The sequence below is a fragment of the Chionomys nivalis genome, chromosome 17 (assembly GCF_950005125.1).
Source record: "Chionomys nivalis chromosome 17, mChiNiv1.1, whole genome shotgun sequence".
Taxonomy (NCBI): domain Eukaryota; kingdom Metazoa; phylum Chordata; class Mammalia; order Rodentia; family Cricetidae; genus Chionomys; species Chionomys nivalis.
The window spans coordinates 47304174-47327843 of record NC_080102.1 but is presented as its reverse complement, the minus strand read 5'-3'; the positions used below and the strand labels follow the sequence as shown (position 1 = coordinate 47327843).

The 23670-nt window shown below is 37.6% G+C and overlaps 1 protein-coding gene across 1 annotated transcript in view; it reads left to right on the top strand.

Moving 5' to 3' along the window:
* The window catches only part of Cpne8 (copine 8), a 188570-nt gene that overhangs the window by 49664 nt on the left and 115236 nt on the right, over positions 1 to 23670 (top strand). The window contains exons 4-5 of the mRNA XM_057792293.1: positions 624 to 727; positions 7104 to 7143. Of these exons, the coding sequence (XP_057648276.1) occupies positions 624 to 727; positions 7104 to 7143 (144 nt within the window). The remainder of the gene's footprint in view (positions 1 to 623; positions 728 to 7103; positions 7144 to 23670) is intronic.

Sequence of the window (23670 nt, the reverse complement as noted above, 5' to 3'; positions counted from 1 at the left end):
TTCTTTCCAAAATATGACTAATAGGTCTTGCTATGTGAGAGGGCTGTTTCCTATAAAAGTCAAGGATAAGAACTATGACTATTAGGCTCCTCTATTTAAGAATACATTTTATCTGTCTGACTTTCTGAAAATTTTTCACTTTAAAAAGTAAGTTTATGTATACATAGATTCTTTTTTGTGGTGTTTTGTTTTTTTTTATTTTTTTGAGACAGGGTTTCTCTGTGTAACAGTCCCAGCTATCCAGGGAACTAGCTTTTGTAGACAAGGCTGGACTCGAACTCACAGAGATTCACCTGCCTCTGCCTCCCAAGTGCTGGGTTTAATCACATGAACTACTATTGCCCAGCTATGGATTCTTTAGATTAGAGAGGAGTTTGGTTTTCCAGTTAGCAGAAGGGAGGGTGATGTATTGCAACTTGTCTGATGCAGGGTAGCTGAGTTTGGAATGAACTCAAACTCATACTGATTTCATCCCGGGGTGGTTTGATCTTTAGGCACTTCTCTCTGGGGCTTAGTTGATCAAATCAACTGGTTATTTATTGCTCATTTTTTAAAAGGAACATTGACACTGAGTTCTATACTTTGGTTTTAACCTCTGTGACCTTTCTGTTTCTTATCTATAGTTTGGAAGAACTGAAGTGATCGATAATACATTGAATCCTGATTTTGTAAGAAAATTTATTCTGGACTATTTCTTTGAAGAAAGAGAGAATCTTCGTTTTGACTTGTAAGTTCTCCTATGACATGCCATCTAAACATGATTTTTAGAGACTACCTGAGTAGCACAGTCTGGACTGAGTCGATTGCCCTGAGTACCTGGCTGTTCCATTGGAAGGCAGCTTTACTCTCTTCAGCCAGAGACTGAAACACAGTACTGAATATCACTTTCCTTTTTAATACTGTTTGGGGAGTTCAGGTGGGCTTTCTCTCAAACCTACCTGTACTCCAGTGGGCTCCTTCAAGCTCAGAGTACTTTAAGAGAACTTGTCCAGCTTAATGGCCAGTGACAGACGGCTCCCTTCTCCCCATGGCCTGTTAACCTAGCACTGTATGTGTCTGCCTCATGATGACTTCCCTTAAACCCTTGATGCTTCATAGATATATATGACTTTTTTTTTCATATAATTTTTGTGGATTTGTGTTTTGCCTGATGAGGGTGTTGGGTACCCTGAAACTGGAGGCACATAGAGTCGTGAGCTGTCATGTGGCTGCTGGGCCCAAAGAAATAGAACTAGCATTTTTTGTGTATTTTACATCTATATTGATATTGAATCAAGCATATTAAAGTACTATTACCAAGGTCGACTTCCTGTTCACAGAAAGCATGGAGTCAGTTTTTTACTATGTGTAATATAATATAGTGTTTGCTTTAGATATCAAAATAATGAATGCTTGTGAATATCAAAAATAATTTAAGATGCTAATGCTTTTTAAATCATTGAAACAACCGTGAAAACCTACTGGTACTTAAGAATACTTTTTCATAACAAAAAATGGCACTTTATTTGGAAGAGTCCTATTTTCCCTCCTAATATAAAATAAGTTCTTTACTGTTAGCAATTCTATTTATTTTACCCTGAAATCTATGTAATATATATATGCATATATAATATATTTCAGAATATATGAAAAACATGTAAAGAATCTGTAATGCTTTCTTTAAAGGGTATCAGATATTCATCAGATTTAGCAAACAAAATTTATAATGTTCACGTTAGGTTTTTATTTCCACAAAACTTTTTTCCAAATAATCAAATGAGGGGGGTGAAAGAGGAAGTGGAGAGTACCAGTGACTTCTTCCTCGGCCATGGAGGCTGCAGTTGTTAACACCCAGTGAAGACCCTGTGAGCATGGCTCACTGCCCCACTTGCCCAGAGCTTACTGCAACTGGTTTTGAAATGCCTCTTCTCTTCTCGTGGTGCCCCCTTAACTTTTCCACTTTGACTTTATTGTAAAAGCAGTTATCCTTTCCTGATTCTTTGCTGTTCCCCTTTTCATTCTCCCTTCCGCATCCATCTGTATTATTCTCTTTCTCTTAAAAGTAGTAAGCATTTATTATAAATGTAAGATGACATAACTGTTTGAAAAATAAGGAAAAAAAGCTGTAATTGGCTCAGTGTGTCAATCATCAGAGCTTAGTTAGACATTGGTATGTATGTGGGAATGGGAACAAATTTTTCAGATATTTTCTTCTAAGTTTTCACATACTTTTTCCTATGCCACAGAATAGCTGTATATTTCATTTATTTTTAGGGTTACATGATTTTTTTTATTGTAAGAATAAAATATATTTTATCATTTATTGATGTTCATTGCCGCTGACTATTCTGCTGTAGGTAACCGGAGCAGTATCCCTGATTGCAATGGAGTGGCCATTTATTATTGGTCTGATTTGCATTTTTGAACATACAGTATTAGAGTCAAATTTCAGTATGAAAGGAAGCACACAAGAGCACCCATTCTGTGTTCTGACTTGTTGAAACTACCCTGGGGATGCACCGTCTTTGTTCTTTCTCTGAACTCTTGTTTTTTGTAGCTCTGGCTGTTTGAATCATTTCCCTGGGGTTCTGGTTGCTGTCTGCTGGCAGGCACCCATTACCCTTGCAGGTGACAGCTTACACGGTTTCTCTTCTACTATCACTCTTTATCCCCTTCACTGGCATTTTGGGTTCATGACCTCACCCAGTACCCATTGCTGTGACTGTTTCAGAAAGCAGTTATGGCAGCGTGACAGGAAATAGGAAGGAACTAAGGCAGGCTGGCCATACACTGTTACTTCAACTTCCTAGACATTACAGGTAGTACAGAAACCAAATAATCCTTGAACCACAAAGATGCTCTGTAATCCTAATTAATAGCACTTCATTAAAATGTCATATTTTTCTGTTTTTTTAATTTATTTTTTCAAAAAAGAAAGCAAACTATCTTCAAGTAACATCTCAATTTTATATATTTGAATAACTAAAACAAGGAGGGCTAAAAAGGGTTAGCTGCAGATCTCAAAGAAAGCAACACACACATTCTCTCAGTTCCTGTGCCTTTCTAATGGCATTTAATTCTGTTGGTTCATTTTACTGAAATGTCTCATATAATACTTTCAATTTGATAGTAGGCTGTTTTTTATATTGTGACTTTTCTCAAGTAAATCAAACAGGGAAGACTTCATTAGTTACATATATATGTATATAACACACATGACTGACTTAAAAATTCTCATCTAAGTGGATTGCTTGTAATCCATAAAAAAGTATGCTAATTTTAGAAAATTTAGAAAATAATGAATGGACTGAAATAAAGTAACCTAGGAAAAATCAAGTGTGGTCCCTAACTCCCATTACCCAGGCAGCTGAGAAGACTCCATTCAATGCACTGACATCAGCAGCTGTTTGAGGATACCCTTTCTTAGCACAACAGTCCTTGATGGCCAGCAAATGATTGCAAGGACCATCCCCTAGCTCCCATAGCACACCAGTGTGAAGTGGCCAGCCACCATCTTCCCCATAGCACACTGGTGTGTAGTGGTCAGTCATCACCCATCCATAACAAACAGATGTGAAGTGGCCAGCCATCATCTCCCCATAGCACACCAGTGTGAAGTGGCCAGCCATCATCCTTCCCATAGCAAACCATTGTGAAGTGGCCAGCCATAATCTTCCCCAGAGCACACCAGTGTGAAGTGGCCAGCCATCATCCTCCCCATAGCACACTGGTATTAAGTAACCAGCTAATAACTGCAAATGGCTTTCTGAATTGTTTTGGGTTTAGTTGATTTCTGCTGATGTATTCTTATTGTTGTGACAAAATATCTTAGAAAGCAATTAAGGGAGAGAGGATTTTTTGCCTCATAATTCAGAGGAATGCTCTCTGTCTTCATATGGATGGCATGTTAGCACAAGCAGTTTGGTTTCTGATGCTAGCCAGAAGCAGAGACAGGAAGTTCTCATCTGTAGTTTCCCTTTTATTCTTGACTTTAGTTCAGGCCCCCATGCCATGGAATCAGGCCCCTCACATTCAGGAAGGATCTTCTTACCTCCTGGGTTAAGTCTGAGTAGACACTCTCAGAAGCACATGTGGAGGTGTGTCTCCTAGGTGACCTCAAGTTCAGAATGAGGATTCACCAACACATCTGACTGCACAGAATCAGATAAAAACAACTAAAGCACAGCTCTGAGCATCTGTTCTCTAGGACTCCATGGAGGAACTCTTGCTTGGTGTGGTAGAGTTCCTGGATTCAGTGTCCAGCACCACAAAAGAAAGTGTGTTGTCTCACCAACGGGATGTTATGGAACATGGTTCAAATTTTCAGTTCACAGAGAAAATGTGGAAGAAAAAGGAAGGAAAGATGGATAAAGATAGAGTAAGATAAATGATAGGTAGCTAGATAGACAAATAGGCAGATGATAGTCAGACAGACAGACATTCAAATAGGCAGACAGATGGAGAGAGAGAGAGAGAGAGAGAGAGAGAGGGAGGGAGAGAGAGCCTGCCTGTATTCGTGATGCCACTGTTTCATACTGTTACCATTCTGATTATGTGCCTTTTGCTGTTCTGATTGTGATTGACTTTTTATATGTACCTAATATTTATCAGTTTTACATCATAAAATCCCCTTGTTTCTATAATATGTATAAAACTTTTTTGTTAATTTTTATTATTTCCAGTTGAAAACTATTGTTGGTAGAAAAGGCTGCCTGTACCACAGTGATTCTGAGTAAGGCATGGAAGTGCCCAGTCACTGTGGGGGATGTGCCAGGGTGTAGGAGAGAGGGGATAGGATCCGTTATGTTCTTTCATTTCCATGAATCCTGAAACCCCAAAAGAGATTCATGAGTATAGTTTGACTGGCCCATAAAGTATTTCTTGACTAGTTAGATGGCAGTAATCATGAAATGTCTAACATTAACACTCCCTTGCATTGAAGGACTTCAACATTTTTGTGAGGCAAATCAATCATTTTATTTGTTCTTATTGTTCCTGTGTGTCCATTCTGATCTTCTCCACTGGGTAAGGACAATGTAAAGTTCTAATTTCATGGCCTTTCAACCACTTTTGTTTAGTAGAACCATCTTATTTATTTGTTAGGGCTCTTTACTTTTAAGCATTCTTTACTTTTTCTCCACTCATTTTGTTCCAGGATTTCCAAGGCAGAAAGAAGCCCAGGAAGGGAGAGGGTGTTGGTAGTTAGAGATATAGGCTTTAACCCTCCCCCAAAATCTAGAGTTTCCCCAAGCACCAGCCTAGGAACCCTGAAACACTCTTGTTCTCCTAGTGAGTGACCCAGAATGAAGCAGTCTCAGCTCACAGGGTGAGGTGGCATGGGGCAAAGGGGAAATGGGATGAGAAACATGAGAAGGGGAGGATGGGAGGAGCTCGGGGGATTGGGATGGTTGGGATATAGGAAGGATGGATATGGGAGCAGCGAAGTATATATCCTATCTAAGGGAGCCATCTTAGGGTTGGCAAGAGACTTGACTCTTGAGGGGTTCGCAGGTGTCCAGAAATATGTCCCCAGCTGGTACCTTGGGCAACTAAGGAGAGGGAACCTGAAATGACCCTATCCTATACTGATGAATATCTTGCATATCACCTTAGCACCTTCCTAACACTTTTCTTGATGTTCTTCTTTAGTGGTGCCTTACGGGTGGGTATGCCATCTCTGGCTAGGCAAAATTTGTCTTTGCCAACTGTACCCCATGATCTTGAAGAGTCAAAGGAAACTCCCCTTTTCTTCTTTAATCCTTCCCAGGAGGGAATGGTCTGTCCCTTTAGGAATTCTAGACTGGTCACTGGGGACTAGACTGGTCATTGGACTGTGTACTGGTTTGTCTCCATCAGTAGCTCTTGAGCTGTGCATCATGGGATACTTAGAATAAGATTCCACTTTGGATGATAGCTGCAGTTCTATAAATATAAAAATAACTGTAGCCAACATCTGCTCCTCTTTGTTAGAAATGAAACTTTTAGGATTCACTCAAGTGAGAGATTGTCAGTTTATCTTTCTCAGCTATGTTTCTTCACAGAAGAAAGCATCATGATCAATGATAGGAAGAAAGAAAAAAGAAAAAAGGGAAATGCTGCATTGTATGCTCATTCTGCCCAGTATAAGCATTATGCCCAATGTACCCAGTGTGCCCAGTATGCCCTGTATTTCTGAAAGTTCATGACTCTCACTGGCATTCTGGGATTAATAGTTACAGTGGACACATGAGATATGTTGGGTATAATGATAATAATGGGTACACTGGGCCCACAGGCACACTGGTACACTCAATGGATTCTCCTTTTCTTCCTTTTTCCTATCATTAACAAAAGTGTTTTGTTTTTCGCAAAGATTCTACTGGGATGAGAGAAAACTTGAACCTTAAAAGGTGGCCTTGATTTTTCCTAAGAAGTTATGCATGAGCATGAAAGGGTTTGGTTTAGACAAGAACTAGTGTCAAGACAATATTATCCAATGAAAGAGTCTGGAACACTGAGGTTATTTTGGCCATGTCCATAAACTCTAGTCCATGGAGTCATTCTGGATTCTCTCTAGGAGATCATCCATGTCCAGTAGCGACTGGTTAAAACCAAAGCTTATCATATTCCCATGTAAATTCCTGTTTTCAAAATTCATTTCTGTTTACATAAAACACAGCTTCACTAAGTTCTGTGATGGGGAAAAGTAGATTCTGTTACTCCAGTGAGTTTTCACCTTTTAACGGTCACATCTAAGCTGTCAGATATATATTTGTATATATTATAATTTGTATAATATGCATAGCCTGTTAACAAGACCTGCTTACGTTTGATATCCAGAGAAGAATCCTCCATTTTAAAGATATTTTGAAGTCAGTTGAGAGACACTGAAATACCACTGATTCAAAGAAAAGATAAACTTGTAACTTCTCAGCAATGGGCTTTATAAACTTTTGGTTATGTAGGATTCAAGTGACCCAAAAGTCTCAATTATATCATTGGATTATTTTGAAATTAAAAATGTGCTACTTTTAATGTCCCATTGGTTTTGTTCAAATTAATTTTTATGTTTGTGTGTTCTAGGAAACATTATTTTTAGTTGTATTTTGTAGAAATAATTTGAATTTTACACTTTAATTTTTCAGATATGATGTTGATTCAAAGAGTCCCAATTTATCCAAACATGTAAGTTCATATTTTTTATTACTATATATGTTTTATGGTTATTTGTTACTATATTTACACTCATTTGATAATTTAAAAATTATATGCCCAGACTGTTGATGTGATGTGATTTTCATAAAAAGTAATATTTTTAAGGAATGCTGGAATCCTATTTAGAAGGAGCTTTTTGAAAGAAAATATCTTCAGTAGGTACAATGGGTTAGTGTTTCTATTTCATTTATTTAAGAAGTAGGTCTATTGTATATCAGGTTGAGCACACTCCAACAGTGAACCAGGTTGTCCTTGTTGACTCCACTTTGAAGACATTGGGACATACATGGGTTTGAGGCAGAGCCATGCCCTGCTCCCCTAGTTGTTCACCAGAATTTCCTTTCATGCTGGTTGCTTAAGAGTGTAAGGCATTCTCATCCTCAGGTCAAGATGTGCCCGTTCCCCAGTCTCCATTCTCCAGACCATAACTGAGAAGATGAGAATGAGGTACTCGGGCAAATATTAATTTATCTGCTCATTATTGACATGAAAGACTAAAATTAGATTAAACCAAGGAGCAAGGTCCATTGGCTGTGTTTCTGCTGCTGTGGTAGATAAAATGTCTTGATAAACAGAGAGGTAGAGTAGACAGGGGCTTGTTTTGACTTACAGTTCTATAGGGAATGGCAAGAGCTGGCAGCAGGAACCTGAAGCAGGCTGAGCAGCCAGGAAGTGAGTGATTGATCACACTACACCCACACACCTGGAGAGAGGGACAGGGGTGGATACTAAACTGTGAAATGCTAATGGCTGTTAGGGTACAGCAAATTTATGAAAAGAGGTCAGTGGGGCTCAAAGTGAAATCTGAATCCATCCATGTAGGATTAGCAGCCCACACTGGGAGGGCAGCTAGATGCATTCTTTGTTGAGTGCTATAAATAGAGTAGTTGGGCATATGATATCTCCTAGAGAGAGGGTGTGTAATTCAAAGGAGAGAGAAAGTTAGGAGCCAATCACAATCTAAAAGACAGATTTGGGTAGGTAAAACATCACTTTCCTTAGTTCACAAAAGGAGGTATAAAATTTAATTGTGTAATAAAAAACAGTGAAATCATGTGAAGAAATATGAAAAGAACCATCTAAGTGGTGACTTTTCTATAAGTTAGAAAAGTTCTGTAATATGCTGTTTCCTTCCCATCAGTAAAGGTCATTGTAGTGGCCATGCTATGAGCTTTTTATGATGGGTGTGTAGCATTGTGACGGGGCATTGAGGATGTGCTGTTCTCTTATAGGCTCATAGCATTGTGCCTGGGCATTGTGAATGTTTTCAGTCTATGATAGGCTCACAGCATCATGATTGGACATTGTGAATGTATTGCTTTCTTTGATGAGTTCATAGCATTGTGACTAGGCATCGAGAATGTATGTATTTGCATAGCTTGCTATTGTGAATTTTCTAACTATTCTTGGAAGAACCAGGAAAAGAATCACAGCTTCTAGGCATGGTTGTTTTGTTAGAAAGAATGAGTAGAATCTACTCATTCATATGGACCAGGATCATCTCAAAGATGTGAGGCAAAGCTGGCTTTCTGGTCAGATTCTGGGAACTGGAGAGTGGGTGGGGACAAGCACTGTTTTTTCTCTTCTTCCCTGTCCTTCTGAGAACACACGATCATTTTATTCTTAACCTTTTCTAAGCTTCCATTCTCCAGTGACCATATGTCCGTGTTTACCTATTATCATATTACATATGCCCATCCTTTTGTTGGGCATAGTTTGAGTTACCATTTACCTGGGAAATAATTTCTGCATTTCTTGATTGTTAGTTTGTTTTAGTACACACTACTCTTCAGAGATGTATATAATACCTGAGCAGTTAGAGACATGACCATGGAGATGAATGTTTGGAGGATTTTTATGAAGGCGCTAAAATGTAGTCCTTATCATGCTAGACGCCTTGTATTAAAAAGAAAATATATGGGGTATATGTACCTCGGACATGACTGAATATATCTTCCTTCAATAAACAGGGATATTAGACATTATGATATAATATAAAAAATATATGCCTTCTGAAATGTGTGATTGAATATATTTTTTCAAATGTTTATTTTGTAGAAAAAATGTTTTTCTACCTCCTTACAAAATGATTTCATGCTTCTCTCATCCCAAATTGCTTTGTGGGATTGAAAAGATGACTCAGCACTTAAGAGTGTATACTACTCTTGCAAAAGAACTGATTTCTGTTCTCAGCACTCACATTGGGTGGCTCACAACCCATTGTAACTCCAGCTCCTTGGGGATCAAGGTCCTTTGTTCTCTGTGGCGCCTGTACTCACATATGCATTCCTGTACACAGATACATGCATGCATACATACATACAGACAGACAGACATGTCATTAAAAGTGATATTTTCTAAAATTCTCATTTTAATTTGATACTTCTTTACACACATAGATCGTCTTCTACCCTCTGTTTCTCATCATCCATCTTTACTGGCCATCCTGGATGCCATCCTGATTTCTTTCTTTACATTGCTCTTTACAACTAACTGGATTCGAGTTTTTATTTCTAAAACTACTCTGATGTGATCAAGATAGTGACCACTTCCCAGTTGTCATCATTTGCATCCTTATTCTTCTGTGCAGGACTCACCCTTATCTACAAAGAAATACTTATTTCCCCTAAACTACATGGGAAGGGAACCTTCCCCTCTAGACTCATCAAAATCTAAAGTTTCTCTTCTGCTTCCCAGGTCTTAATATCAAAGTCTTTCATTTCTTGTTTTTTAATTTTTATCTCAGCTCACTGTGTAAAAGTTTCTTCAGGATAGCACTCATGTTTCTATGCCTTATGAGATTTTGGGGTATCTGATTTTGAACTCACAAACAAACCCAATATTCAATTGCTTGTAAAATATTTTCCAGTAGATATTCTCCTGAAATCTAAAATTAAATGCCTAAAATCATCTTTCTGGTGATGTCTCTATTCTCTGTGAACCTAATTCCTTCTCAATTCTCTTACAGTTTTAGCGTACTGTTGAAATCGTTCCAACTAATACACATTTGACAAATGTTCAATTTTGGTCAGGCCAAAGGAATTCTTTCTGTCTTACTGCCTTCTTGCTGGTTCTCTTTACCTTTCTCCTTAAATACTGTATAGCCTCTTATATTCCACACAGTTCATATTATCTAAACAATCTGCATTACTATATAATATATTCAAAATATATTCTGGAGCCAGCAGATGGTTCAATAAGTAAAGGTGCTTGCTGTTAGCCTGATACCTTGAGTTTGCTGCCTAGTACCCACATCTTTAAAAAAAAAGAATCAACTCCCACAGAGTTTCCTCAGATCTCTACCCATGGCCTCCACATATGCACACCCAAGCACATACACATGTTTACACATCACACAAAAACAAATGCAAATTCATGTGCATGCGTGTGCACACACACAGAATAAGTCCAATTAAAAATATAAAAAAAATATTCAGTAGACAACACAAATGAGTCAATAAATGCCTGAGCTGCTGAGTGGGTAAGGCATGTCTGAAGCAGAAAGATAAGTGGGTTTGAAATATTATAAGAATTGCTGAGATGATTGCTTTGGGTTTCTTAGAAATTAATAATAACAAAAACTCTTTCTTATTTGAAAGCTTTGAAGTACAGATTTTAGGTAAAAAGCACATAGGGCCGCCAATCCCAAGAAATTTATGACACATTTTGAAGATAAGAGGAGCCAATCAGCAAGCTAGGTCTATCCCTAGAGAGATGATCTCTTAATAGAGGAGTTGTCTACCTGCCAGCTGTGCAGAGTGAAGTACAAATCAGAGTCCTTTAGAAAGCACATCTAAGTGCATAATCCCCATGTGGAGTGGACTCACTTATTTGTTTTTGCAAAAGAGATTTGGTAACAAATAATTTCTTGGAAACAGATTTTAAAATCTTTTGTTTTTAAATTTTAATTATTGATAATTTTGGAAGAACCTCCTTTTTAGGATGATTTTGTATGGCATCTGATAGTCAAGGATCTTGGGTTATATATCTGTTATAGCAGAATGTGGTGGCACATACCTTTCATTCCAGCCCTCAGGAAGTAGAAGTGGGTATATCTATCTGACCTTAAGGCCAGATTGTTCTACATAGCAAGTTCCAGACTAGCCAGGGACACACAGTGAGATTCTAACCAAAAAACAAACAAACAAATAAATAAAAAGTCATAATAATATCAGGGGAAATAGAGATAGAAAGTAGACCTGTAGCTTTGATTTGGAATATTATTATAAGAAACTCCAACTGAATTTTAATAAGTCTATCTAGCAGTTGGAAAGCTTCCAGAGGGGAAATAACTGGTTCTATGTGAAAGGTGATGAAATCCAGGTCTCATTTCATCATGTGATTGATTTTCATTATGGTTCTCTGGATTAATACTTTACTAAAGTATTTTCTTCTACAGATGTTAGGTAGTGAGAATAAAATATAACATTCTCTAAGGCACTTGTGAGCCCAGTCATCTTAATATTGTTTGTAGAACTACATTCCATACTTTTATTTGCATAATTTAATTCAATCAGCTCAGCTATTCACAGAAGGGTTAAGAATAAGCTCATAGTTGGTGTGTAGCACACATAATAAAAACTCAGAGGCAGATATTGGAATTCAACCTGAAGATCAGAAAAACAAAGCAGGCAGCCATTGGCTCTTACCTTTTCCTCAGACCAAAAATGGGTGATCCTACCTACGTGAATCCTCAGATTGAGACTGAGAGAGACCTGTCTACTCCCATCTTATATTCCTCTCTAGGGCTGGAATTAAAGGCATGCACCATCACTGCCCAGTCTCTATGGTTAACTAGTGTGGCTGCTTTGCACTGATTTTCAGGCAAGCGTTGTTTATTAAAACACAAACAATATACCACTATATTTCCCCTTTTTGTCCAAAATAAAAATAGTATAACTAATATAAGAAAAATTAAATATAATAAGTACAGTTTTTAATATATCTATGCAATAAATACATCAACAATGTCTAGTCCATTTGTTTGACAAATTCAGAGAAAACACTCCATTATCTATCCTTTGAGTTCAATGTCTTGTACGTAATTTACTTTCTTTATAACTTGTTTTCTGTGTCTTGTAGACAAGGAAAATACAATTATCTAGTCTTCAGCTCACTTAAGAGACTGGCTGAACAGTTGGCTGGTATTTCTGGACAGTCACCCAAAGTTCCTCTGCAAAATTGGGGCATGCATCTTCAGCCTAAAGGTTTATCATATCTGACAGACTTTTCTGTAAAGCAGGATATTCTGAAGGGCTGTCCCACCTTGTATTGACAATGTTTGCCAGTTACTCTCTTTTGTGTTCTGATTGTCTAATTAGGGCAACATACTGTCAACAGTTGAGGCAAAGGCATTTTCTCACCCACTGCTTTACTTTTGCCACAAAGAAAGCAAATTCCATGTTGAGTTTCTTTGAGTCCATTATCTTCTCTAAAATACATTAATGCTTCCAGGAGCAGACATATCTGATTGTCATTTAAAAAAATTATATTATTAAAATGTATTAAGTGCCATATTCTGTGTATCTCTTAAGTATTTGAAGATGACCTGTCTATATGAAGTTTATCTTTGTTTGACCTTGAAAACATACCTAATGTGGCTGCAAGTTTGATTACAATAGGTGGTTAACTATTTATTATTCAAAACTGTTGGTAATGATAATTTTCAAGGACTAGAAATTTACATTTTATTGTTAAGTGAGTTGTATAGATACAGTACTTTGAACAAGAGTAGAAATGTATGTATGTATGTTCTAACAAAATTAATCTTAAGTTTTTATCAATATACAAAATTGGTATACAATATACAAGCATCCAATCCAATGTAAAACATTTAAAACTAGTAGTTACTTTTAAAGAGTAGATTCAATAATCTACCAATTTTCTTATTATATATTTATCCTCCTTTTTCTTTTCAAAACAAGGACCTTAAATCAAATTTCCCTTGTTTCTCTTTTTCCTTTACCATTACCAATAATGACTTGTAAACAATCCCCCTAAACAATGACAAATATCCACAACCAAACAAAAGATCGAATACTAACCACCCCACCACTTGGGAATGTGGGCATCATGTTTTTAAATTGACTTCCTGCTCTCTGGGGGTGACAGCATCTTTAGGGAATCCTGAAAAGAAAAAAATTGGTCTAACTGTCAAGTCCTGGGAGTGATAGCTGTATCACTTATTGTCCAATCTCTGTGTAATGGGAATGTGCAGGGTTTGTCTCTCTCAGCAAGCCACATCAAAATTGTTCTGAGCAGTTTGTATTCCCAAGCCAATCTTTAGGTGGTGTTTTTCAGCATGGTGGTGTTATCATAGTCCTGGAGGAATTGTTGTGGGGCTCCATTCTCCTTACGGAGATTTCAAAGGTCACTGTTAGGCATGCTCATGATTCACTGTAGAAAACTGATAGAAACTGAAATCCAAAACCATGTACAGAAAGGTAGATGAAACCTTTTTCTAGAATTAGTACTCCATATAAGCTTTAATATCATGAAAATATCATGAAAATATATATATATATCTTATACCTTAAGAAAAGTTGTTAAAGAGTCAATATGGAAACAAAGGATTATGAGATTAATGGCAATAAAATGGTCCTAAATGTTTGTTTTTATTTTGTTGTATATCAGGTGGCTCTTTTGACACGAGACAGAGATTTTAGATTTCACTTTAATAAGCATGCCTGGGTTTAGAGAATGAAAGAGCCACACTCCAACTTCAAAATCAGTTTTGATTTTTTTTTCAGCTTTGATTTTTAATTAAACTGGACCTATAAAAAAGACTATTTATATGTCTGTAGTGAGCAGCAAAAACAAACATTTGGGAAGATTTATGAAATTTTATCATGTTGTAAATGTGATAACCAATAGGCCAATTACTCTTTTTCTTGAGATAGTTTTTCTGGAAAATTTATCCTTTTCCTTCAAATATCTTATTTGTCCAATGGTCTTCAGATTCCTTAACCGGATGCCTTTATTCTCCTGAAACTGCAGAAGCAAAACCCTTCCTTGACCCTAATTTTGGGGAATTCTCTTTTGACAAGTTATATCTGATAAAATGAAAAGCATTTGTTAGTTTTATAAGTTAGTTTAGATTAAACATCATGCTGTTTAATGAACTATCATCTCTTCTAATTAAGAGGTGTCTTTTATTCAGATAAAATATTTTTAATTTTTGTAGTATCCATAGCTTTTCTTCTTCTTTGGAAACAAAAGCCATTGCTTAACTCATATAGGTTTAGTTGTTTACCATTTTAAAGGTAGGACTATTGGTGCCTTTGAAAGATCAGCAGTTGTTGTGCCCTGTTCTTGTACAACCCAAATGGTCCATGACTATATTTTATATCTTGTAGTATTTTTTTTTCCAGAAACATATGTTAATTTATGGTTTGTTTCTAAGACTGAGGTAATGTTAGTCTGAGTATGCCATTGTTGTAACAAATCGCATCCCCGCTAATTCATTGCCATTTCAGCCACATACAGTTTAATATCCCTCTCTGTCCTTCTGGTACTATACATTTGACTCATCTCACACTTCATTTTATCTGAGATAAAGTTCTGATCCCTAAAAACTGAACATTTACATTGTGAGGAGGCCAATTTGGATGCCAACATTCTGATGAAGTAATTGTTACATCTGCACCTGTGTCTACAGACCTGTAATGACAATTTCATTCATTCATAATTTTAATTTGATCTTTATTCCTTTATAGAAGTTTGCCACAATACTTGCTTTATGATTTCTCTTGAAGTGTTTGCTCTCTCTTCTCTGTCTGTTCTATTATGCAGAGGAGTATGGTTTCTCACAATAGGTATTAGGTTCTTTAATTGCTTTGGGAACGAGTTTCCTCTATCATGGCAGGATATGACTTGACTGAACCAGGATTCACATAGTGGCCTACAAGAGGCCCCTCACAGAGTTTCATGACAACAAGGATTACCTTGAATATTGCTCATTGACTTATATTCACTAGTCCAATGCCTGCCTTTGCCACACCTTCTGCAAAATCCAGAAAAGCCCCAAGAGCAACATTGTTCCTAAGACAACAATGTATATGAGACAACAATGCATATGGTTACTCAAGGAAAAGGAAGCAGGGATGGGGAAGGGAGGGTTAGAGTAGAACAAACAAGGAAGTGGATTTATCACCAGCCTGAGTGCAGGGTAAAGCATTGCCTGGGCTGGGGCCAGCAGTGGTATGTAGTAACAGGCTTAGAAAATGATGATTCTGGTTATGTTTTCCCAACAGGATCTCTGAAGCCATCAGTTCCCTCAAGAACCTGTTACCTTATTTTCTCCGCTTATATTCTCTTTAAAGCATTCAAAGTCCTAAGTCTTTTGATTGGTGCTTTCCAGACCCCTGCCTGTAGCCTTTGAACATTACCTAGCCAATGTCTGCATTTGAACATTTACTGGGGTGGAGGGGGAACATCTCAACTCAAAATCTCTTTCCCAAGTGTCCCTAAATCTTCATCCCTGGCCACAGCAGCTTTGAATGCTTGGGACAGAATTGGAGAAATAGAAAAGAAAATTGGATCATTTACTAAAGTTATACAGGACCAAAAGGAAGACTTTACAGATTTATTACAAAAGATTGACTTCATCAGTAAATAAAATGACACCAATTCAGAAGCTAGACAAATAGTAATTTTGAAAACACTAATTCTCCATGTAAAAGGACAATTAGGCCATTAAAGGCAAGGTCATCACTTTTGGAGGAATGCATTTGAGATAAAATTAATATCGAACCTCATGACCATGTTGATGCATGGGTAAGAGAGGTGGTTTCCAAAGGTCTGAGGAAAAAAATGAAATGTCAAGTATTATAAGTGTGGCAAACAATGTCACCTTAAAAGGAATTGTAGAAAGGGCATTCATAGAAACAATGGTTTTTTTCTAAGAATAATCCATTCAGAATGCCACTGAAATTCTTGTTTCAAATGTGGTGACAGTTCACTGGTTTCCTTTGGCCATCCATCACTAACCTTCATTGCAAGCATCTTTGGCCTTTACTGCAATCCCTAACTTATTATGCTTATAAATTCCTTCCTGTAAGTTAATTTTATTTTATAATTTTATTTGAAAACTAAATGCTTGGGCCATGAAATGTGCTTTCTCATAGGAGCAGGTTCACATGGAATCTGGTTCTTTTGTTGGGCTGTAACACTCAGTGCAGTGGTTACTTTTCTCATCTCCGAGACTAAATACCTTTTAAACGTTAACAAAATATCTGAAGGAATTAAGAATTAACGTAAGGGAGGAAAGTTGTTAGGGGCTTTATTTGGTAGAAAGCCAGTTAGTTATATCATGGCAACTGACCTGGACTCAGCCTGAAGAGAAACAGTCCCAGGCTATTCCTCTCCACAGCTCATTGCCAAGGAAACTTTAGGGACCCCCTTCCCATGCAAGGTTTCATAGCCTTGAAAAACAGAGCCACTATGTGGGGACCAGTGTTCAGATATGTGAGACCTTGGAGAGCATTTCATATTAAAACCATAACACCCATTAATCTATATACAACTTAACCAAATTTGATTGTGTATCTGTATAGTCATTTCAGGAGAATTTGTGTTTGAGTTAACTCTTGCATTATGAGAGCAGAGAGAGCCATGAACAGTGCAAAGAGTACCTCATCTCCAACACCTGACACTTTGTCGCTGTAGAGATAGGGAGAGTGAGCCAATTTATCCAGTGAACACAGATGCAAAGTGAGTTCTTTTCCTTATAGCATATATACTGAAGAATACTGATGGCATAATACATGCACACACACACACACACGGGGGGGGGGGGAGAGAGAGAGAGAGAGAGAGAGAGAGAGAGAGAGAGAGAGAGAGAAACAACAATCTGAGATTTCTTTCCATGCAATTACTGAATATAGTTTACAAGAGAGGGGAGAGGAGGTACTGAAAATTTTAGTAAGATATTCTAGTTCAAAAAGGATCAGCAATACAACGTCATTGAGGCAGGAAGGGTTGGAGTACACTGCTGTGGCCGTCTGTAAATGTTGATGAGAGTCTGAAGATTCCATGTGAAGGGGCATATAAATACTGGATGCTGCAGTTTTATAGGCCATGCTTCTAAAGGTTTTGAGATTTGTTGTTGTATGCTGCTGGAGGGCGATGTGATTTGATTTATGCATTTTAATGATGTGTGCCTGCTGAAGTGAAGAATGAGGTCAGAGAAGCAAGATTGCAATAAAGGATAACAGTTATGAATCTGTTGTAATTTGACTGCATGAGTCACATTTGACAATTAAAGCCACTGAAGTGATAAAAGCTGTCCAATCTGGAATGTATTATGGCTGTTTGATTACAGATGACTTCTCTGTTAGATGTAAAATGCGAGACATTGCTTGGCTCTCTTGAGTACTGGTGAGAGTACCTGGGTAGACAGTGAAATCAACTACAAAGTGACTGAGGCCAGGGATGAAGATTTAGGGACACTTGGGAAAGAGATTTTGAGTTGAGATGTTCCCCCTCCACCCCAGTAATGTTCAAATGCAGACATTGGCTAGGTATGTTCAAAGACTACAGGCAGGGGTCTGGAAAGCACCAATCAAAAGACTTAGGACTTTGAATACTTTAAAGAGAATATAAGCGGAGAAAATAAGGTGACAGGTTCTTGAGGGAACTCATGGCTTCAGAGATCCTGTTGGGAAAACATAACCAGAATCATCATTTTCTAAGCCTGTTACTACATGCCGCTGCTGGCTCCAGCCCAGGCAATGCTTTACCCTGCACTCAGGCTGGTGATAAATCCACTTCCTTGTTTGTTCTACTCTAACCCTCCCTTCCCCATCCCTGCTTCCTTTTCCTTGAGTAACCATATGCATTGTTGTCCCATATACATTGTTGTCTTAGGAACAATGTTGCTCTTGGAGCTTTTCTGGCTCAAATAGTTACATGGTTTTTCTCCCTCACATCCATCAGTCACTTTTTGAGGATTTTATCCATGAGCACACAGTATTTGCATCTTTTCTGCCCCTTTAATTTCTTCTGGTCCCCCATCCTTTCATATACTTAAAACGTCTTTATTAAATCATTTCTCCCTCTTCTTCTTCTCCCTTCAACCCCTCCCATGTCCCTGTCTTTACTCCCTCTCAAATTCATGGCCTCTTTTTTAAATTACTATTGTTACACATGAACGTGCACGTGTGTGTGCATATGAATGCACTTATATGCACATGCATATATGTGAATGGATATATAGAGTTGTTTATATGCATATATTTTTAGGACTTTACCACTTGGTATTGGATAACCACTAAGACAGTTTGTTCTGAGGATGACTAACTCTCTTTCTCTCAGTAATTGAGAGTGGCCTGTAGTTCTTCATCTATGGGTAAGACATGGTCAGATTTCCCAAATTCAAGTTGGCATGTCATCCCATGTTGTTACTTTTCAGGTTTGCTATTGCATAGGTAGCTGTACATTGAGATTTCATAGATATAGCTTCACTGTCATATACAGAAGACACACTATCACAGCAGGCTTCATGTTCTTTTGGCTCTTGCAACCTTTCTCTCTCCTCTCCTACAGTGTTCCCTGAGCCTTAGGTGTAGGAGTTGTGGCAATAACAATTGGGGTGGGCACTCCATGGCCAGTTGTCCTCTGCAATTTGATCTGTTGTAGCTTTTTTCTAGTGATCTCAATCTGCTTGGGGTGTGAAGAAGACCTTCTTTGAGAATTGAGAGCAAATATACTGACTGCCCCTTTCCTAAGCCAGTGTGACTCCCAACTTCATTTTAATTTCTTACCTTATACCTACAGATAAATGTAGCACTCATATACTTTCTTTATTTTCTTTTTTTTGTCTCCAGAACAACTCTTTTATTATTTCTTTTTTTTCTTTTTATTCTTTTTTAATTAAAATTTCCACCTGTCCCCGTTTCCCATTTCCCTCCCCCTCCTCCCAAATATTGCCCCCTCCCCCCACTCCCCTTTCCCTCCCCCCACTCCTCTTCTCCCCCCCCCACTCCATTCCCCCTCCCTCTCCATACTGGAGAGCAGTACAAATTCCCTGCCTTGCGGGAAGACCAAGGTCCTCCCACTTCAAGGACAATGGCACTAGGTTTCCATCCTAATACATGAACTGGCTTTGTGGGAGCTTAGCCTGTTTATGTTCACTTTTAAGAGTCCTTGTCTAACCGTCCCCCCTGTTATCCTCTGATATCTGAACGATGAAAAGCTTTTGGATCCATGTCAAATGATGATATCTAGCCTTATAAACATAAAGTATTTACAGTTGATATGTGGGTCAGGTTTCCTATCCTCATGCTAGTAAAATCCAGAATCTGCCTTAGACTCTTGAAACATACGTGGAATTACTTCCAACCTGGTCTCAGCTGGATGACTGTTACATGATTACTCTTTAATTTGCATGAAATGGGATGGTTTATGTGGAAAATTGGCTATTAATAGGACTTAGTATCAATAGAGGTACAAGTGATAACTTTACATAATTAATGTTATTACTTAGTAACACTAAAGTATTTCAGATGTAACACTTACTAGTATTGCATAGAGTTCCTAGTCTTCTAGTTATTTGCATGCCAGGTATTTGCATGTTGCATCTTAAACAGCTTTAAGAACTAGTGTTCCACTGGAGATAATGTGTTTCCTGGAGGTGCTATGTTGCACATGAACCTTCTTCTATTTGTGAATTGTATTGTTTTTTAAATGTATATTATATATGTGTGATCATTTTTAAAATAAATTGGCTTTAATCAATGGATGCCAATTTGTTGAAACCTTAGTTTTCATTCAGTGGCTTAATTAGTTACCTTAATCTGCAGAATTACAAATTAAGAATGACAAAAATATGTTGAAAATCATCAGTAGTCCTAAAGGAAAATAGATGTAGTTGAGAAATTTTCCAAACGTCTCTTTGCAAGTTAGTTTAGAAGTTCTTATTAGTGCATTACAAAGAAGATTAACTTCTGTGGTTCATTAATGTTCTTCTACCAAATGCAAAAACCCTGGGTTTGAAGGGAAGAAGTGCTGTTTTTCTCTATTGTTAAACTGTGACAAATTACTTCTACATAAATATTGACTCCTTTTGTTTAGTGTTGAGTTTTTGCAGCTCTCAAATGATAAGACTGTGCCAGTAATCATTTAAAAATTAAGAGCCACTACTGAAATGATGTAATACTTTTTTGGCGATTAAAAGTGGTGGCCATACTGAACGCAGTGTATGACCTAACTAACACTTCATTCTTCATGATGATTGATGTGATGTCTGGAAATTAAATAAATAGAAAAGAAGTCTGAAATATTAGTAAGTTATTCCAGCAATAGACGTCAGCAGGTAATGACGGTGATGTGATCTTTATGGACAGGAGTTTGTGTTTTCTCAATTTTACCACATTAAGATAAAATACTAAGAATGCAAGGCATGTCTATCATTTGTTTTTAATCTCTTTTTGACTATTTGTATAGATGTATTAAAAATTAGCTAAATGAGTTTAAAATGGATAAAAACAAATCATGCGATGAAATCTAATGGTTAAGTCATGAACTTAACCTTGTCTATTCCGCCTTACTTTGTTGAATTAAAGTGAACTATCAATATAACAATTGAATGTCTTTTAACCTAAATTTCTTAACTGGTCATCGAAATTATGTATTCAGACAGGTATCAGCCATTGCTAAAGTAGGAAAACCATTTCAAAATTATCTTTAGTAGAACTGTTGAGAGAGGGATCATCCTGTGATATGCTTATAAAATTGTTTATTATTAGGTTTGTGATATGTCAGTAGAGTGAAAATCAGAAACTTTGCTTTCAGGTAATAGTTCTAGGTTTGCTCTACCACTGTGTTCAAAATGTTCTTTCTTACATGTGTGTCTATATGTACACTGTGTAGGATAATTTGGTATGTAAGACACACCTGCATTATATCATAGCGCTTACTGTAACCTTCCATGTCTTCAGAATGGAGCTGGAGGTGAAGCTATTTTACTTAGATAGTTATAGTTTTCCAGTGTTGGATTTTCGTAGCAAGTAATACATTATGAGTGTATAATAATGTTTTATTCCAGGGGATAAAAGGGTTATGTTTCAGACAACTATTCTAAATGCTTTTCAAATATCATCTACAGATACTTTATTAAATAATCCTCCCAAGAACCCATGAAGTCAGAATTATTATGTCCACTGTGTAGATTAGACTGCTGAGGTATAGGGATACTGGTATGTGGTTGAGCTTGGGCATGGGTGAAAACAACCAAGACATTCATGACTGTATTCAATGGTAGTATGTTATCCACTATAGACTCAGTGTGTGTGTGTGTGTGTGTGTGTGTGTGCATGTGGCAATAGTGTTTGTGTTGAGGTTGGAGAATAGCTGAGAAGAGTTTTTTCCCTCCTATGGACCTCAGGAGTTTATTGGCAGTAAATGCCCTTTGAGCCATCTCACTGCTTACAGAGCTTCCTTCTATTATTTGTAGAATTTCTAAAGCTCAGAGCAGAAACATAATGCATGCAGAGAATGTAGAAAATTATGAAGCTACAGTATAGAATAAAATTCAGGCAAACAGATTAGTAAATATTTATACTTCAGAAATAACTAAAATAATAGATCTAAAGAATTAAGAATGTTACGCTGTGTGTAGACCTAGGAAAGAAGAGAGACGCTAATATGCGTGTGTATAATCACCAGGACCCTGGCTGCAGGGACGTGGAGTCCTTTAGTTGTAACAAATCTAGACTCAGATTGCTATAAGAATGAATGATCTGAGCATGCCCACTGGCTATCTGCTGCTTTTTATTCTCATTGTTATTCAATCCCTTCTGCTCCCCCTCCTCTTTTGATTGCTCTTTTAGCTTTGGCACCAGCCATACTGAGTGTAATAGCCAGATACACTTCAAGTTTCAATGATTCTTAAATATGAACAAAATGTTTTTCATACATTATGAGACTCTTATTTAAACTATAAAGAATGATTTAACAAACATTTAATGTTTTCATGGCCATTTTGAGGAGAGAGCAGTAGCTGTTATTATATTATACACTGAAGTATTTCTCAGCTGCCTGAGATTCTCAAGGCTGAATTTGTTCTGCTAGGGCTTAGAGTTAAAGAAGGGACTGCATTTATTCTTGGAAATACCATCACAACCTAATTATAATGATTCCACAACTGGGTCACAGCACCAGCATAAGAAGCAGTGAGACAGTTTTATGGTGCAGTTTGTTTTTATTTCCATGTCTACGTACAACCAAAATTACCTAAAAATACCCACTGAAAGACACTAATTATTTACACATGAGCGTAAAATGCAGCGCAGATGTGAGCCATTAAGCCAGCTAAAACACACATTGAATAGAAGTTTCCCACCTCGTGACTGCCTGGTAAATACCATGTGCTGACTTCTGTGCTGTAGGTAGTGAGTGCCGTTGCTTGACACCGACTGTCCATGCCCAGAAATGCAGGGCAAACCCAGAGATGCTGGGAAGATGGGACAGGATAGGGAAACTGGGAGGATCCCCTTAGGTTCATGTTGTAAAACACATTTTTCTTATTTAACTATTTTAAACTTCTCTCTGTGAAGCAATAATGATGCTCCTGTGTTTGCTGGTAGGTGTGTAGGGTGGTACCCATCTTTATTTTGATCTTTTGTGCAATAGCATACAGTGTTGAATGAGCCTAAGTACGCCATTGACTGAAACCTTCTGACATGTTTTTGCAGCAGCTCGTGGACATAAATTGTTAGTAAACAGTTCTCTGAAAGTGGTTTTTTTTGTTTTTTGTTTTTGTTTTTGTTTGTTTGTTTTTGCTACTCAATAATTTCCCAAATGCCAAGCATTTGGAAGACCAAGGATTTAGCTCTAGGTAGCTTTAGGATTATTCATCTCCCAAATTTGAAATATTTATACTAGTGAAATGCAATTTAAGTATAGATTTAATTTTTCATAGTTACAATAAGGATTTAAGTTGTTTTGCATCCCTAGAAACCAATTGAAAAGGCCCCGCATTTTAAAGACAGTACATCCTCTGTAAGCACCAAGTTCTAGGTTTAGGGTGAACTTCTGAGTCTCTGGGCTGCTTTCCCTGCCTCCAGCTCTATCACACACAGAAACAGTTTACCAAATCCGTTTCCCGCCACTCATTGCAACCTTGGATTGAGTCTTGGCGCTTTGCTTATTATTAGCAACTGTAAAGTCCTGAATGTGAATTCTTTCCTGTCATGAACCCAGGCTGCTAGCTGGGAGTAGAGCCGTGCTGTCTGGATGCTCTGCTCTGACTGTGTCCCTGCATTGACCAAAGCTGTCTGGCTGCTTCCAGTTGTTGAGCCGAGAGATCCTCAAGATCGTGATTTTTCACGTACATTTCTTTCCTTTACTTGAGCTATGTTCTTAGCTCACCGCTGGCTTACTGATAGTTTTTCCCTAGGACCGATCCCACCGTCCTCTCAAGGCTCACTTACTAGTCTACTTGGGCCTTTTTCTCCTGTTTGGACTTAGGACACTCACTATCCACATCGTTTTTCCTGC